The 18,721-nt window shown below is 47.5% G+C and overlaps 1 protein-coding gene across 3 annotated transcripts in view; it reads left to right on the top strand.

Annotated features, from left to right (window-relative positions):
• The window catches only part of CHST3 (carbohydrate sulfotransferase 3), a 48,872-nt gene extending 32,898 nt beyond the window's left edge, over positions 1-15,974 (top strand). For 2 of the 3 annotated variants that reach the window (XM_045025618.1, XM_045025619.1), the window contains exons 2-3: positions 6,379-6,661; positions 7,878-15,974. In XM_045025618.1, coding sequence (XP_044881553.1) covers positions 6,534-6,661; positions 7,878-9,120 — 1,371 coding nt within the window. In that variant the 5' untranslated portion in view covers positions 6,379-6,533 and the 3' untranslated portion in view covers positions 9,121-15,974. The remainder of the gene's footprint in view (positions 1-6,378; positions 6,662-7,877) is intronic. The other variant, XM_045025620.1, reaches the window with a different exon arrangement.
• The last annotated feature ends 2,747 nt before the right edge of the window (positions 15,975-18,721 follow it).

Genomic DNA, 18,721 nt, shown 5'->3' with positions numbered 1-18,721 from the left:
TGTAACATGGGCCATGGGTCACTTGCAGGTTTAAACAAGTGGAAATGGTGGATTCGCTATAACTTGAAGTCTTTAAACCATGATTTGAGGACTTCAGTAACTCAGAGGTTGTGGGTCTATTACAGGAGTGGGTGGGTGAGGTTCTGTGGCCGGCGACATGCAGGAGGTCATGAATAGTCCCTTCTGATCTTAAAGTCTATGAGTCTCGGTGTCATTTTCTCCAACAAACGTATCTAACTTCTATTTAAAGATGGCTAGTGATTGACTGTCTTAGGCAAACTGTTCCACTCTTTGTCCCTGACACACTTACTCCTTTTCTTTTAGTTTTAAACACTGAGGGTATGATTCTCAGTTGCTCTTTGCAGGCATAGGGCATAGGTGGATGCAAAATACCAACCATTCCAATTTGGCAGCAGTTTATATCCACTTTTCATTTATGTTGCACTGGTGTGAACAGGGCAATGGAGAATCAAGCCAAAATAAATAAATAAATAAATCTAGGTGACGTTTACCCCCAGTACATTGAGGGGCAAATGTTTTTTCCATGTACTGTCAATAATTATTTTATTAATTATTTGTTTATGGAGTAGAAAAGGGGAATAAAAATACTGTGTGAAAAACAGTATCAAATAAAATGTACTGAGAGATTTTAATCTGTCTATACCCCTCCTCCACCACAACGAAAGCTGCTGCAAAAACCTAAGTTCCTTTGCTCTTAGACACTACCCAAATAGAAACATTTCCTGTGACTGACGTGTATCATCATAGCCGCACAGTCTGAGAAACTGACAGAAAGCTATAGGCTGGGGGGAGGGGTGAAGCAGCTGTGCTCTAACTAGTGGGAAATTGAAAGTGTGTTGCTGGCAGGCAGTTTGTACTGTGGAAACAGACACCCATATATAAAAAAGAAAAGAAACAAAATGATTTTCAAAGTCCAACGGCAAAACAAAAGTCTTTGTGACACTATAATTGCAGGGGGCTGCCTGGTCTGTGCAGTTGTGTAGCAGGACAAAGCAGAGTCTCTACAAAGCAGTGTGTGTGATCTTCCCAGGTATCAGTTTCATAATCGCATTTGTAGGGACAGTGACACAAATGCACATTTCTGGGCTGTGCTCTTCATGAGTCTCTCCTGCTCTCACCTAATGGAGAGAGACTGAGTGCAAAAAACAAATCAGACACCCCCAAACACTTTTATGCAAACAAAAGCCAAGGAGAAAATGCCCCAGGCTGCTCTAGGTTGGTTTGATGACTGAGGTGCTCACCCTAACTGTCCTGTATTCACACTGACAGACAATGTACAAGCAAAGACAAAAGGAGGGGGGATTAAATATGAAAGCACACATCGGGGAACTGCAAAGAAACTGTAACTTAGGGTACGCCAGATCGGTGGGTAGTGATCACTCTATCGGGGATTGATTTATCACATCTAGCAAAGACATGATAAATCGATCCCCGATCGCTCTGCCGTCGACTCCTGTACGCCACCACAGCGAGAGGCGGAAGCAGAGTCGACGGGGGAGCGGCAGCAGTTGACCCCGCGCCATGAGGACTTGAGGTAAGTTGACCTAAGATACGTCGACTTCAGCGACGCTATTCTCATAGCTGAAGTTGCATATCTTAGGTTGACACCCCCCCCCCCCCCGTGTGTAGACCAGGCCTAAGGTGCCAGTTCTAAAGAGAGGAGCAGTCTGTTTTATTGATGCAGGAGGATCATGTCTATAAATGGTAATTGCCCTTAATTATCCATATAGGAACTTACATTGCCCTCATCCCTGTAGTATCTGAGCAGCACCTGACAGACATCAACAAATTGGGAGGTTACATTGTAAGACAGGGAGGTATTATCCCCTTTTACTCATGAACTGAGGCATAGAGTGATTATGTGACTTACCCAGGTCACATAGGAAGTCTGTGGGAAAGCAAAGAACTGATTTTTGATCTCCTGCATTCCAGTCCCGTGCCTTAATCACAAGACTATCTTTACTCCTTCTTCCTCACGTTCTCGTAATAAGGATACTTTGCACCTACATCATGTATTGCCTTTCATCTTCAAAATGGTTTACAAATATAGTGCAATCTAAACTCTCCTTTGTGATAGTTAAGAATTATTATCCCCATTTTGCAGTTGAGAAAACAGAGGCAGCAAGATTAAGTGACTTGCCCATGGCAACAAATGGAATAATTATTAGAGCCAAGATTAACATGGAGAAGTTCCTGGTCCCTGTCAAATGGCGTGAGCGAAGGACAACACTGCACTGCAAAAATGTAACTGCTATTCATGTCAATGGCAAGACTCCCATTGTCTTAAATGGGGGTTGACTAAGCCATATGAGAGACTGGACAGTTCACAGCTTGCCTGGATATTTGCCTTTTTTAAATGTGACAATACCATTAGGAACATTTGGGGAACAGCATAATCTCGGGCATAAGAAAATATTAGATGGCTTCCACATAAGTAAAATGGAAAAACTCTGTATGACAATTGTTATATTAATACCACCAAACAAGAAGCTGCTGTTAGTTAAGAAAAAGTCTCCTTTAAATCATGTGTTAGGCCTACCCTACAATCTGCCTTGTTCCCAGGGGATGAACATGCTGTGTCCACAGCATTTGTGTATAACTTTTTAAAAAGTACTTTTAATCCAAAGCAGGAACCATGTACCGTGTAACTTCATACTTGTGATCATATGGATCTGTAGCTTGGAATCACGATTGGAGCTGCACACACATTTGTACTGAAACACAAACCCAAGCCAAATCTGCCAAGAGTGGGGGTTTCATTACTAAACCAGTACTTGGGCCAGCATTCACTGAAAAGTTTGCTGTGTTCCACAAACCTCTTGGTGAGCCTAGGCAGAGTTCTGTTGAACTGAAGCCATAGAAAAGGTATCTGAAGTCTTGGCAACAGAGAGAAGTCATACACAGCTCCAGTCAAAACAGTATAAATTTGGACATGTGTAGGAATTACGACCCCTGTACAGGTACTGAGTTCTAAATCAGCAAAAAAGCATTTTTAAATTATCACTTAGAAAAAATAAAACCCCAAAAGGAACTTGTCTATACAACAGGCAAAGGACTGGTGAAATTTCTTGGGAAGTGAGAATGCTGTTTGTGTTCTAGGAAATTAAGAGAGAAGGATAGAACAGAAAACTTTGATTCGCCACATTGTTTCCTTTTAATAGCTGGAAATCTGTAAAACTCCCTTCCAAAAATATATTGCCCCCAGGCTGGGGCCTGAGCATAAAACAGCATCAGGCTGGAATGGTGACTAATGTAACAGGAATTCCATTTGCACCAAGCCTGTCAAGAGATGGTACTTTCAGGTGCTCTCTCTTTCCCAGGGCTAGTCCTGGCAGGCAAGTGTGAAGGGAACAGGGCCTTTACTGGAACACAGGGTGTGTTGGATCTGGAACTGTTCCAACAAATCAGAGTGAGCAATGGCTGTTGTCCATTGGCAGGATGAAGGAGAATAGGGCTGCCTCCCTTTGCCTATTCCATTCTGGGATTCCCCTTTTGTGTCATCCTGCCCCCCTTCTCCAGCCCTTCATTAGTGGTTCACAAGGAAGCCTGTAGGGCACAGCAATTGAACAGCTGGTGGGGTGGAAAGCTGTGCGTGTAAAATGTAGGTGGTTGTATTCAGTTCTGGGAACTCAGACTCTGATGGGGGTAGGGGATGGATGCTGCCAGAGGGGAAGTGTGCAGCAAGGGGTCTCTCACAAGATTTATTTCGGGAACGGAGATATGAGGGGCAGAGGTTGGTGGATGCTCTCAACAGCTGTTCCTCCCAAGCAGGATGGAGGTTATAAAGAGAAGGAGGCCCTTGCGTTTTTATTGCACTCATTGTTAGTTGAAATTTTGTTCATCCAGGAGAAGGAAATTGTTTATAGGCCCTTAACACCAGCTCTCCAGATGTTGAGAGCAGCAGATGTTTTCCTGGTTGTTGGAGCAGTTCCCTCCAGGGACTAAACGGAGGAGTATGTTTCCAAAACATCAAGTCCTGACATTTTTGATTCACTTATAGCTAGGGAATCCCCCTCCCCACCTTCCTCTCTACTGCAGTATGACAGTCATCCTCAGGTGACAGGAAGCATTATCGGTGCACTGCAATGCTGTCTCTGCTTCCCCAGATTTGAGGCCCAGAGATGCATTTCAGTTTCCTGACCTCTGCTTTCTATCTGTCTATGTGAGATTCACAGACTGATAGACTTCAAGGTCAGAAGGGACCACTATGATCATCTAGTCTGACCTCCTGCACAATGCAGGCCACAGAATCTCACCTACCCACTCCTGTATCAAACCTGTGTCTGAGCCATTAAAGTCCTCAAATCATGGATTAAAGACTTCAAGGTGCAGAGAATCTTCCAGCAGGTGACACATGCCCCACGCTGCAGAGGAAGGCAAAAAAAAAAACAGGGCTTCTGCCAGTCTACCCTGGAGGAAAATTCCTTCCCGACCCCAAATATGGCGATCAGTTAAACCCTGAGCATGTGGGCAAGACTCACCAGCCAGACACCCAGGAAAGAATTCTCTATAGTAACTCAGATCCCACCCCATCTAACATCCCATCACAGACCATTGGGCATATTTACCACTAGAAGTCAAAGACGAATTAATTGCCAAAATTAGGCTATCCCATCATACCATCCCCTCCATAAACTTATCGAGCTTAGTCTTGAAGCCAGATATGTCTTTTGCCCCCTTGGAAGGCTGTTCCAGAACTTCACTCTGATGGTTAGAAACCTTTGTCTAATTTCAAGTCTAAACTTCCTGATAGCCAGTTTAGATGTGTAGAGTACTTCAGCCAATCCATCCCTACAATTCAGTGAAGATACAGCAGGTGGTAATTTGGCCTCTTGCATTTAAGGTCTGTGTTTAGAGAAAGGCCGGTCCCTATAGGGAAAAGATGTCCCTACAATTCAGTGAAGATATAGCAGGGGGTAATTTGGCCTCTTGCATTTAAGGTCTGTGTTTAGAGAAACGCCAGTCCCTATAGGGAAAAGATGAGAATCCGCTACGGCTGCATTTGATAAATGCCAAACTGCGAAAGTAAAGTAAATCCACTGGGAACAAGCATTCTAGTTGCACTGGAAGGACTTGATGTTTCTCAGGAAAGGTGTCATAGCGAGAGGCGCTGCATAGTCACATAGTGCAAGCTGTCACAGATGGGTTGGACAATGTCCTGCAAACCTGACCTGAAAGACCTGTGTTCGGGGCTGAGAGAGTGGCTATGGGGAGTGAATTATTCAGAATCCTTGGCTCCTCTGCTGAGACTGTCTGGAAGCGTGCTACTTAGTGCAAGTTGTGTTGGTGGGTTTTTGATGCGGACCCCCTGCTCACCGATGGGAGCCTGCCAATTGTTATCCAGAAAAGCTAAGCAGCTGGGCTGGTGCAGTGATTTCTGACGTTACTGACCTGATCCAAATTTGCCCCCAGGTGATCCTAAGTCACCTGAGCCAGCTAGTCCTACTTCTATTTAAAACTACTGAGAAACAGTCAGGGCAGGAGAGATGAAAGTGAGGACAAGAACTCTAATAGCTAAAGGCCGTATCTTTGAATTGACAGCTTGATGCCAGGCAAAGCTTCTAGAGAAGTGAATATGAATCCTGTGCCCCTCTTGACTATCTAAAATGTATTACATTTTATCATTATTCATAAGCACTAACCGGTCACTCACGGCTCTGCAAGACACAGAAGATGACATATTGGCCTGATAATGAACTGGGTGAAACTGGTGTGAGGTCAGAGACTTCAGTGGAATTGCTCCTGATTTACACAAGTGTAAGACCAGAATTAAGCCCACAGTTGCAGTCCTGAGGAGCACACAGTCTACTGTAAACAGAGACAGACAACATTAGGGATGTTTTACTGCCTTGGGGAGGGGTGAGGGACTATTTTTGACTGCAGTGGGTAGCATTTGTGGGCTTGGCAGGAGTGAGTGTTTATTTAAATTGAGAATTGCCAATTATAATCAGTGTTACTTGAAATCCTATTCTTCCAGTGCAATGGGATCATGACCAGGCCCTTGATGTAGAGCCCTGCTCTCTCGCTCTTTAATTCCTGAGAGAGTAAAGAGATGCTTTATTGACTGTCCGAGTCAGCAGCGGGTGAGCGGGAAAAGTGCTTTCTGTTTGTGTGGTGCAACCTATTAAAGCCTCTGAGCAGATACTGGAGAAAATATCACACTGATTGGGTGGGGGGTCAATCTCGATGGAGATTTCCCTGGGTCAGCATTTTGTGTAACTCTTGAATTCTAACTAAAGCATCCACCATATGAAAGATGCTGACCCTGCAGTAGTTAAGTTCTTAAACTGGTTTATTCCAGGCAACCCATCTTCTCATTCCCAGCACTAACACTTCCCCTTTTCTCTCTCTGTGCAGGCAAGGGTGCCACCTGTCTGATCAAGAAGTATTAAAACTGGACAATGCCTTCTAGGTAGCTGCAGAGCACAAGGAGCGGGGGGGAGGTGCTCCTTTATTCTCCTTGGAGGGGGAGAGACTTTGAGGCAAGACCTTGGACTCCCCAGTCTCTCCCCATGGATAAAGGACCCCAGGATATCCGGGACCTGCGGCACTGCCTGAGAATGAAGAGCAAGTATGCCATTCTCCTGGTGTTTGTTGTAGCTCTTGTCATTATCGAGAAGGAAAACAATATCATATCGAGGTAGGAAAAAAGAGAGAGCAAGCTCTTGCTGTATTGGGGATTGGAGATTGGGGATTTCTCTTCATCCTTGATGTAGCCTTCACCTCACCTTTCTGCAGCCAGCCTTCCAAAGCCATGTACAACTAGATACATTTCTCCCTCGTGGAATGTGAAGCCCATTAATGCCTATCACCTTCTTTCCATTACCATCCCAGTCAGTCACTACAACTGGCTACAGTGAAAGGCCTTCTTCCCAGCAGTGCTTAGCATTGGTTCCTCCAGTTGTTTCCCCACTTTCAGTAAACAGCCTGCCCAATCAACCAAATTTTTTTATGCCTTAGTTTCCTGGTTATCTCCAGTGACCCCCAGGATAGTTGGATTAATATGTAAGTCTCATGCTTTGAGAATGCGCAAGACAAATACACTGGAGATGGGCATCATAGAAGATCATAGCCAGGTAGACTATGACAAGTGAGGAGATGCCAAAGTGTCTAGCTGAAGCTGCCAACTTGCCCATACTGAGGGAATGAAGAGGGTTTTTATTTAGGCCATGTCTACACTTAAAATGCTACTGTGGCACACCTGCAGTGGTGCAGCTGCAGCAGCGTTTCAGTGCAAACAGTCACTATAGTGACAGGAGAGTTCTCCCTTCACTGTAGTTAATTCACTTCCCTGAGAGGCAGTAGCTAGGTCCACGGAAGACTTTTTCTGGCCACAGTGCTGTCTATACTGGGTTAAGTCAGCTTAACTATGTCTCTCAGAGGTGTGGATTTTTCCTACCCCGGAGAGATGTTGCTATGCCGATGTAAGTTTCCAGTGTAGACCTGCCTTAGGGCTTTTCTTTTTTAAAAGCTGATAAATGTTAGCAGTTGAGAAAATGAAGGATGAATAGAGTGGATATATTCTGTGCAAATGTCCCTGAAGCAGTTACACCAAAATCACCTCAGTCCTGACCTGCAGCATGTCCTGCTGTTCTACTCCTGGGTTCTCTTACAGCCCCACCACTGCCCATTAATCCCGACCTGCAGCTTACTGCTACTCCAAAACTGCCAGCTGTGCCAGTCTGTGTTGGCTTTGCAATATGGACAGAGGGGCACAAGGGAGTAAATTGAAACTACTGAACTTGTTAGGCCTCAGGTGAAATAAGATGAACTCAGGTGCTTAGAGGTGAAAATCTAAATGTCTCCCTTTTTAACCACTGCCTCATTGTTTGTGGTTTTGTTCTCTTTGTTTGCAGGGTGTCAGACAAGCTGAAGCAAGCCCCACAATCTCTGATGGAGATCAACAGCACAGACCCTGGCCTACTGCTGTCAGAAAATGGGTCCCTCTTGTCCCTCAGCGAGCTGGATTCTGCCTTCTCTCAGCTCAAGAGCCGGCTTCAGAATGTCACCCTGCAGCTGGGAGGGACCAGGGAGCCTGCTGTGGCACAGAGACCCCGGAGACATGTGCTCCTGATGGCCACCACCCGCACAGGTTCCTCCTTTGTGGGAGAGTTCTTCAACCAGCAGGGCAACATTTTCTATCTCTTTGAGCCATTGTGGCACATCGAGAGGACAGTGTCATTCGAGCCAGGCGGAGCAAACGCGGTGGGATCGGCCCTCGTCTACCGAGATGTCTTGAAGCAGCTGTTACTCTGTGACCTCTACATCCTGGAGAACTTCATCACCCCGTTCCCTGAGGAGCACCTGACCCCGTATATGTTCCGGCGGGGCTCAAGCCGCTCCCTGTGCGAGGACCCTGTTTGCACCCCTTTTGTCAAGAAGGTCTTTGAGAAGTACCACTGCAAGAACCGCCGCTGTGGCCCCCTCAACATTACCCTCGCTGCAGAAGCCTGCCTGCACAAGAATCACATGGCACTCAAGACAGTGCGAATTCGGCAGCTGGAGTTCTTACGACCCCTGGTTGAAGACCCTCGCCTAGACATGAGGATCATCCAGCTGGTGCGGGACCCTCGGGCAGTGCTGGCCTCTCGCATTGTGGCCTTCTCGGGCAAGTATGAAACCTGGAAGAAATGGGCTTCAGAAGGAGCAGCTCCCCTCAACGAGGATGAGGTGCAGAGGCTGCGGGGGAACTGCGAGAGCATCCGCCTCTCGGCTGAACTTGGCCTGAAACAGCCAGCCTGGCTGCGGGGCCGCTACATGCTGATCCGCTATGAGGATATTGCCAGGTCACCCCTCCAAAATGCCAAGGAGATGTACAGGTTTGCTGGCATCAGCCTCACCCCACAGGTGGAGGAATGGATCCAGAAGAACACCCAGGCACCTCAGGACAGCAATGGCATCTACTCCACCCAGAAGAACTCTTCGGAGCAGTTCGAGAAGTGGCGCTTCAGCATCCCCTTCAAATTGGCCCAGGTGGTGCAGAGCGTCTGTGGCCCAGCCATGAATCTGTTTGGCTACAAACTGGCCAGCGACCAAGAGACCCTCACAAACAGATCCATCAGTTTGCTAGAGGAAAGGAGGGCCTTCTGGATCACGTAAGAGCTCTCATCGCTGGGTTTCTGTACGGAAACATACGGTTAGACTGAAAAAAGAAAAACCTGAGCACAAGAACAGCTGGGGAAGCAGGAAAGGGGCAAGTGGAAAGGGGCCACTGTCCCCTGCTGACACGCATCACACCCTCGTTTATAAGGCTTGTGTTTGCCATGCACTCCTCATCCTAGCGAGGTGCTTTCTGAATCTCCAGTGGACAGCAGGGGGAATGCAGTAACAGCCAGGAGCTCTGGCTCGTCGAGATGGATTATAATGTGGCCACCCTTTGAAACTAAATAGAGCTCAGAAGCTGGCAGTTGGGAGAACCAAAGCAGTAGGTACTAGCTTCCATACCTCGCCTCTTAGCTTTCTTCTCTGCACAAGCGCCACCCTTCTTTCAAAGGACATTTCTGCACTAAACCTCCAAAGAGAGAACTGTATGTTTTAAAAATCTTCGTACACTTTAAAAGCCCTCATCTCGCCGAGCATGAGCGAGGAGGTGAGAGGAGCCAAGGGTTGCACTGATATCGCCTTGGGCAAACTTAAAGACCTCGCTAAGCTGTATTTGGTTGGGTTGACGGAACTGTCAGAAAGGGACTTGGTTGGGGTTTGTTGCCAAGAAACCTCTTAGTAAATCCCCAGTGAGAGGATCTGGGAGACTCTCTCCTCCTATCCTGACTGCTGCTGCCTTATGCTGACAGACACTCATGTCGGACACTTTGTGCATGTCTGTGGACCTTTAAATATACCAACAGCCTGTTAAACCTTGAGAGATGTGACTGAGTCCTACAAGGGTGAGCACACTCCCTCAGACCATGCTCTCGGAAGAGCAAAATGCCAGGACATCAGGAAAACATGTAGCAGAGCCAGCAAACAGCCACACCATGATCTCTGGCACTGGTGCAGCATTTTCCACCTTAGCTGCTTGTTATCAAGTGCACCAAAGCCAGCAGCTAAGAGATGGCCTGGAGACAATGAAAACACTATTTAAGAGAGAGAGAGAGAGACTTAGAAAGAGAAAGCGAAAGCAATGCTCTCTATCCCTGGGGATTCAACTGGTCTCCTTCCAAGGTGCCATCAGTTGTTTTGTCTTCCACCACCGTGGAGGCTGGATTCCTCAGTGATCATTTGCTGGTCTAGAGATCGATACTGAAAGCTTTCTTGGCTGGTGGTGGCAGGGTGTTTCTGTAATAGTATTTATATTTTGTCCTTGCTATTGTTTGTATATCTTTGGAAGTGCTGGTTGGAGGCTGCCAGCAATTCTCCTGCCCAAAGCAAAGGGGAGTAGTTTGTACCAATTAGCTTTTTGTGGCAGGAGAGGCGGGAGGAGAGAGACTGGGATGCAGGCAAGTGGGAACTCATCCAAAATTAGGCAATAGGAATAGTTTCCATAACAGAAAGAGATGGTCTCAGATTGCAACAGACAAATTCCTAGCCTGTGCTGACCCTTGTCCAATCCACAGTTAGGTTAGGTTTTTGCTTCCTGGAGTTTGATCTCTTCGTGGGGCAACCCAGAGACTATTCCAGAAGAGGTCTTCAGACTCCTTTTCAGCCCCATCATTATTCTGAGATACCCACTGAGTCCCCTTCACCCTTAAATACATCCTCAGGGAAGAAACATGGAACAAGATCTGAGCTGGGAGTGTTTTTTGTTTTGTTTTGTTTTGTTTTTTTAGTAATTTTTGAAGGGGCAGCATCAGGTTTTTTGTTTTAAATCAAATTTAAAGGGATACTGTCAACACAGCAAACTTCTCTCTGAAACTTATCTTTACTTCCTGTTGTCACAGATTATTCAAATGTAGAGAGATCGCAAGAGACATTTCTCTGTTTTTCAGTGTGTTTACTTTGTGCATTTATCAGTACTTTAGGCAGTCAGTTTCATCCGTGGTTGGATTCACTTCCTAATCTCATGCACTAGCATGAGAGAATATCAGAATTCTCATGCACAAGGGTGGGGGCGGGCACAGCTGGGCAGGGGAGCAGTCCCCCTAATCGCCTATGGATCCATGGACATGGCCTGGGAGCACTGGTAAACTGGAGCTGGACAGCAGATAGACAGAGTAAGCTGTTGCTGACATGGGTGATCAGCATAGGGGAGACGCTAATGCAGGAGTGGGATCCAGGCACATGCTGTTTATGGCCATTGTTGTGCTGGAGCACACCCCTGTTGGAGCAACGGAAAGAGAAACACAAAAATAAATGCAGGATAATGGCTGAAATTCTCAGCCCTCAGTGTACCGTAACATAGTGTATGCCCCCAACCGACACCCATGTAAAAATTGACAGTGTCCCTGTCACAGGGAGAGCTAGGTGGCACCTCCTCCTGCTCACTCTGGGGAACAGCTCTGTCCAACTCCCGTGTCCCCTTCCGCTGCTCACTGCATGCTCTGCTGTCTCTGACTCTCTGTGACTCAAGGGGCTCTGTTTTTGTGGTTTGGCCCTCCGGCAAGATCACTATAGTCCTCCCCTTTCAGGGCAACAAAATAAATTTCCAAACCAGCTGTCCAGAGCTCCTCTCCAGGGCTTCTGTGCCACTTCTCAGTGGTTGGTAGGAGAACCCAGGCCTGCACTCTCCACTGGGTTCCAGCCCAGAAACCCTGTAACAAGCAGCCAAGGTCTGCATGGTCCTACCCCTTGCTGTTTTCCCTGGGCTTCTTCCCACCTAGCTCTCTCAGGCTTCCTTTCCCCACAACTCCTCTGGGGTTGACCCTTGTTCTAGGGTTAGAATCCTGGTGCTTATTCTCCCTCTTGGGTTTTCATCTCCCCTCCTCTGTGCTCCCAGAGAGCAACCTCAGAGTCTCCCTGCAGTCCCCTTCTCCAGCAAACTTTCTGGCTTTATAATCCAGCCTGCTCCAGCCCAGCTGAGTCTCTTGTTCAGTTAAGCCTGGCTTTCCCTCCAGGTACAGCCAGGTACCCTAACTGGTCCCTCAGGCCCACATTAACCCTTTCAGGGCCTGTGTGGAGTACACACCCCATCACAGTTCTCTTTTTAAAAAAGAGCAACAATCCACATCTCCCTCCCAGGGTTACTAACAACACCTTATATTGTTAAACTGAAATAGTTTTTTAAAGATATGAATTTATTTTACTCCAGTTATGCAGTTTGTCCAAACTGAGATGCAGAAAGTAACCAATGAAAACAGATCAGGCAGCAGGAGTGCTGGAACAATTTTTATAGTGGGGCTGCTGAAAGCCATTGAACCAAACTGTAAATGATGGAAACCTCTTCAAGCCAGTGAGTGCAGAAGCACCCCCAGTTCCCGCACTTATGCCGGGCAGTTTCACTTTTCAGCTCCCTTGTACTAGCACAATTCTTTCTGCAGTGTTTGGGTTGCAGATATTGCAAAGAGAATGTTGATACAAAAAGGTGGAAACTGTTTCCAGTTGAGCTTAAAAATAATCATGAAAAAATTGACTAATAGCAGGTTTTGTAAAAAACAACAAAACAAAACAAAAAAAACATTTATTTTTCTATCCCTAAATTTTGGGCCTAAACTATCTTTACAGTTTTTCAAGGAATTACTTATATCTAAATCAGTGGTCCCCAACCTTTTCGTCTTGCGGGCGCCAGACGAAGGACCGTGGCGGCGGTTGAACATCCGCCAAAATGCTGCCAAATTTCTGCGGCATTTCGGTGTCGCCGCCGCTTGATGACGTCGCTTGTCGGTGGCAAGCGGCGTCATCGAGAGGCGTCGCCGCCGAAATGCCACCGATTTCAGTGGATGCTTGACTGTCAGCCAGGACGCGGGCACATTTAGATGCCTCCGCGGGCGCCATGGCGCCCACGGGCACCGCGTTGGGGACCCCTAGTATAAATGAAGCTTAGAGAAGTGAAAAGAAATTAACAAATATATGCTTCAAAGGGGGCTTTTCTGTGTATGCCCTTGCAACTCACGTGTGGAGTTGTTTGTGAAACTCAAGCTCTGCACCCACTGAAGAGCACATTTTAAATTACTACCTATAGGTATATAAACCATAAAGGGCAAATATACAACAGCTTCCTCCTTCAAGCTCACAGACCCTCTGGTGCAAACAATCATTTTTGACCTCTCTTTCTTTAATACTCACATTCTGTCCTCTAACTGCCTCATCCTATATTATAATTTGTTTACCTTTGGAAAGGTAGCAGACTTAGGCCTCAGTTCAGGAAAGCACTTAAGCATGGCATAACTTTAAGCACACCTTAATGTTAAGCATATGCATAAAAGCTGTCCTGATCAGAGGTGCTTTCAAGAATAAGGGCCTTAATGCATACTGGAGCATTTCTTCAATATACTCAAGACAACAAGAGCTATAGGTACAGCACGAGGGGCCCTATTTCCAGTTGCCTTCTACCTTGTGTCATCATTTGCATCAGTATAAAGTGGCTGTAAATGGTCCCCAAAACAAAACAGAAACGGTTTACACAATATGATCACCCAGTGGACCTGAGCCAAGGCCCATTTAAATCAATGGAAAGACTCCCACTGACTTTGACAGGTTTTGGATCAGCACCAAGGTGCAGGGTAACCATGAATCAGATCCATACTGCTCCTTAATCAAACTTACTTTGCCAGCTCCAGCAGGGAGCCCCCAGTGGAAACAATTCTGGTGCAGTCAGTAGGGGAGAGTGTGTTTACCTGGAGCTCCAACCAGCACTTTGGTTCTGAGAAGTGAGGCGTTATTATTGCTATTGTTTGTTTTGTTTGTGCTTTTCAAAAGTTTATTTTTATTTTTTTGTCTACAAGGGCTGCAGTCCGGCAGGAAAGAGGCTGCCACTTCCTGCAACATGTGGAACCGTTCAGAGAATGGAGGGTTCAATATTGTAAACTGCAAGGGGAATTTATTTATTTATTATATGAAAAAGAGGGGAAATATTTTATTAGCAGGGAGTCTGAGCTACACCCAAAACCAGGCAGACAATAAATATCCCAAGAAATGGAAAAAAGGTAAACAATTAAACTCAGAGCAGCACAGTTATGATTTCAAACAAAATGCTGTTGTTTTGAGAAGTCTGTTTTTCTTAACACCCAGAAACAAACAAAAATCACACTTCTGTCTCGAAACTGCTAACTGCTGTTGTTACAAGTAACACCTCCACGCTCTCTAACTGAACCAGATTAGGTTCACTGTTCCCTGTTATTGGGAGAGTCGGGGGGCTTTGCACAGCAATAGGAAGGAGGAAAATGTCTTTTTTATTTTTAAGGAAAGCATGGGTGAAAAAAACCTCAAAAATTGGCGCACTCGGGCTGTGTAGGACATGGAACTCTTTGTAGCACTTTTTAAATGACAGCCTTTCAAATGGCCCATTTCACAAGCTGCGAGCTTGTTGACACTGCGTTATGGTGGTAGAAGTTATCTTGCGCAGAGGTGTGAATAAGCCACCCCCTGCACAACGTAACTTATACTGACCTAAGCGCCAGTGTGGATGGCACTATGTTGACATAGCTACCATCCTTTGTAGAGGGGGTTTTATTGTGCTGACGAGAGAGCATCTTCACCAGACAGGCTACAGTGGCGCAGCTGTAGCGTTCTCGTGTAGCCTAGCCCTGAGACACACAATAAATCCCAGACAGGACAAAGGCTTTGGATATAATTTTATGGCCTGGGAAATCACAGAAATGCACAGGAAGTGAAAGGGTACATGTCGCAATGGCATAAAAGAATGGCTGTTGCCTCTGGGGAGCCCATCTGGAATCAGACCTGTGCATAATGAGAAGTAAATATGGGGGTTTCAGTCCCCCCCCCCCCCCCCCCGCCGCAGGTGGGAGCTGATACCAGGTCCTCTCATCCCAAGAGATGGAGAGAAAAGTTGCAATAGTCAGAGCTGAGGTTATTTGGTAGATGAACGTGAGATATGTGATTAGATATGGAAGGCCAAATCCTGCCATGATTTACACCTATTGCAATCACATATGACTTCAGTGGGTCTTAAATCAGGCTAGGATTTGGCCTAGAGACTGGAATTCTGTCTCATTGCTGGAGCAGTCCCTCAGGGCAGGGCTGAATTCATTAGCAGCTCATGGGAATCACGCTGGATGGCTACCTTCTCTGTACATAGCCCTGGGATAGACAGAGGGAGTCAGTTCTCTGCTCAGCCAGTCACTTGACCTTCCCAAGCACAAGAGAGTCATTCACCAGTTATTTGTTTATTTAAAGGTTTTTTCTCTCTCCCTGAACATATCTTCAGGCTGCGGGAGAGAGACAGTCTCTGACCTTGGCACATAAAAGGACTATTCCTCTGCGTTCCAGTTATTAGACATGGAAAGGCAAATTTCTAACATCACATTCTTTCTCTGGTGTGTTCGATAGAGCTACACATTCTCTCTCCCTTCTCTGTCCTATAGGACAGGGACCAGGCTCAGGTGCTAGAAGAAAGCTGTGCATGCAGTCAGCCTGTCGTGCTCTCCTGAACCCCAACTCCCTTGCGGTACTGCAGCATAGCAACCTCCAGCTATCAGGCTAGTTCGTGGGGGGAGGGCCTTTCACTCACTAACGTTTCTGGTGGGGAGAAGTGTGAAGAAAGAGAAGGAGCTGGCAGCAGGGTCTGAATGGAGCCTTTGACTTGCAGCTATGCTGCGTGTCACCCCAGCAGGGCAGAGAGAGGAAGGCTCACAACTGCCATCTGTGCTCCTAAGGCTGTAAAATGGAGAGCTGCTTTATTACTTCAGCTGTTTTCTTCCTTCCCTTCTTCCTCCTCTCATCCATCTTTGCTTGTCAGCTCAAAGGGAGGACTCTCAGGTGCCTGGCCCTCTTCAGTGGCTGACATGACACAGCCCAGAAGTTTAAAATCAGAACACCTGCCTCCAGTGGTGAGCTTGAGCCGGTTCGCACCGGTTCGCGCGATCCGGTTGTTAAATTTAGCAGCCCTTTTAGAACCGGTTGTTCCAGCAGTTCTATAAGGGCTGCTAAATTTAACAAAAGCTCCGGCCCAAGCTCACTTCCCCCTCCTCTCCTGCTCCGCCCCTTTCTCCTCCCCCGCCCCTGCTTCCCGTGAATCAGATGTTCGCGGGAAGCCTGAACAGGCAGGCAGGTAAGGTGGGCCGGGGGAGTGGGGGAGGGGAGGTCCGGCTGGGCTCCTGCCGCTCCGGGTCCGGGCGGCGCGGCGGGGGCTGGGCTCCTGCCGCCCCAGGGTCCGCGTCCGGGTCGGGCCCAGCGGCGCGGCTCAGCTCCAGCCCCAGCCCAGCTGGGCCCCCATCTCCAGGCAGCAAGGTAAGGGGAGCAGGGAGGGGGTGTTGGAAGAGGGCAGGGGAGTTGAGGTGGGTGGACTAGTGTTGGAGCAGTCAGAGGGCAGGGAACAGGGGGATTGAATGGGGCCAAGGGTCGGGGGGGCAGTCAGAAATGAGCAGGGGTTGGATGGGGCGGTGGGGGGCAGTCAGGGGTAGGGATTCCAGGGACAGTCAGGGGACAGAGAGAAGGGGTGGTTGGATGGGGTAGGGGTCCCGGGGTGCCATCAGGAATGAGAGAAGGGGTTGGATGGGGTAGCAAGGGGCAGTCAGGGGACAGGGAGGGGGGTGGATAGGGCATGGGTAGCAGGGGGCTGTCAAGGAACATGGGGGGATTGGATGGGACAGGAGTCGGGGGGGCATGACCCCTCATGGGGTGAGGAGGAGGGAACCAGTTGTTAATATTTTGGCAGCTCATCACTGCCTGCCTCCAGGAAAGCAGATGTAACTTCAGCTGCAGGGGCTCTCCGCATTGTCGGAAAATCCAAGGGGACAGGAGGCAAGGGAGGGTCGGCCCCGGCATCAGGCAAGCTTCAAAGGGAAATGCACTGGGATGGGGTCCCTTGGGCAGCTGGAAGAGTGCACCTAAGGGAGTCCAGCATCCCTCGTTTATTTATCTGGATGGGGAGAACTCTGTGCTGCCACCTAGGAGTTTTTACAAAACTAAATTAACAGCTAAACCAATGTCCAGATATTTTCTTACTGGCCCTGTGTTAAGAGTTTAGCTTAAAGGCCTGCCTGGCTCCATAGCAGTGATGTTACACAGGGTTTTTTACACTCCCGGAGCCACTGTGGTCTGCCAGCCCCTGGAAGCGCTGACAGACACATCCTCTGAGGAGAGTACTCAGTACTCTAGTTTGAATCTTCCATGCACAGAAATGAATGTGAACCTTGTAACCAGTTAGAAGATGGTTGACTTGACTTATTTAATTAAAAACACAATGGAGCAGAATCCAAAAAGGCATCTCCTGTCTCTCTGGCATTTATTCACTTGTTATTTTTGGCAGCAGGGGAAGTGTAGACGTTAGCAGCAACAGATGCAGCAGCTGGTAAGAGTCTCTGTGTAACATGCTCCCCCGGGGCAGTGACTTGTTCTCCTTATCCGTGTAGCAGCAGCAACGGCGCTCAGAGTCAACACATCGGAAGACGCTCAGGAAAATAAGATCTGGGGATGAAAAAGGAAACCGCTGTGCTGACAAGAATTTAAACAAGAGCCTAGCTGCCCTCTCCTACCCCAGTGGTACTGAACACTCAACTCCCATTCACTCTAATGGAAGTTGCAGGTGCTCATTTCCAATCAGGAAAGCTGTGCAGCAGCTGTTTAGCAAACCTTGGTAGCAGAGCGGTGTGCACAAGGGCTGGTGCTATCTCCAATACCACAGAGAGGACGAGAAAAGTTGGTTTCAAATCCATCAGAAATATAGAGAGGAATGTTACCACCCATCAAAGGGAAAAGAAAAGGCTAAAATGAATGTGGGAAATATCATCTTCAGGAACCTAAGAGGACTTAACAAACCAGAGACAATCATTGGGCTCCACCCTGTTTCTTTTCCTCACCCATAATCAGGCATCCATGGTGGGACTCACTGCAGCTCAGAGGCAGTGGGAGGAAGGCAGCCCGGGTTATTCTGGGTAAATGATGGGATGGAGACAGCCACTGGTTCAGTCTCACTTTTCTCAGGGTCTTGCATAGCTATGGCCAGCCCTGGAGCTGGTGTAGGAAGATGCTGCAGTGAAGTGTTGGAACCTACCTATCCCCAGCAAGCATCTAGCTGGAGGAACACCATTAACTCTGGATTTTTAATGAGGCTGTTTCTATCTCTCAGCTCCAAAACGTCCTGCCCAAGTATCCAGTCATTTGTGAAATATCTATGTTCTGGGATGTCGCTGCCTCGATTTCAGGTACAAGTGTTTTACTGCCAAAATTGTGCAGGCCAGAGTCTGAGGACACTGCCCCCTTTGTCCTGACAGGCTCCAGGGTGTAAAGAAAAGAGGCTTCTTTGGGTCATGGGGCCTTAGCTTTAGGCATCTTTCAGGTGCAAATCTTGTCACACTGCCTGGAGTGGCTCACGAGTAGGAGTGCCGACCTCAGGGCTGACAGGTAAAACCAGGGCAGACACCCCAAGCTAGCGGTATGTTCTGTAATTAAATTTCACCAGCCCAGGAACAAATGTGAACTCCTGGATCACTGTAACGGTCTTACCTCAGAGTTAGACAGTCCCTTTATGCTCTCCACGCTACCTTGCCACCCAGGCAAGATGGACTAACTGATAAATGGTCACTTACACCAAGAATCACAAAATATTCAGGTTTCTCCCAGTTCCAAGAGACCAGTCGCTTGCCCCAGATCAACTTGTATCTTAGTTCTCACACCAAAGACAATGCCTGTAGCCAACCCTCTAATA

Source organism: Mauremys mutica, chromosome 7 (genome assembly GCF_020497125.1).
Source record: "Mauremys mutica isolate MM-2020 ecotype Southern chromosome 7, ASM2049712v1, whole genome shotgun sequence".
Taxonomy (NCBI): Eukaryota; Metazoa; Chordata; order Testudines; family Geoemydidae; genus Mauremys; species Mauremys mutica.
The sequence above is the reverse complement of the archived record's forward strand: the minus strand, read 5'-3'. Positions and strand labels throughout refer to the sequence as shown.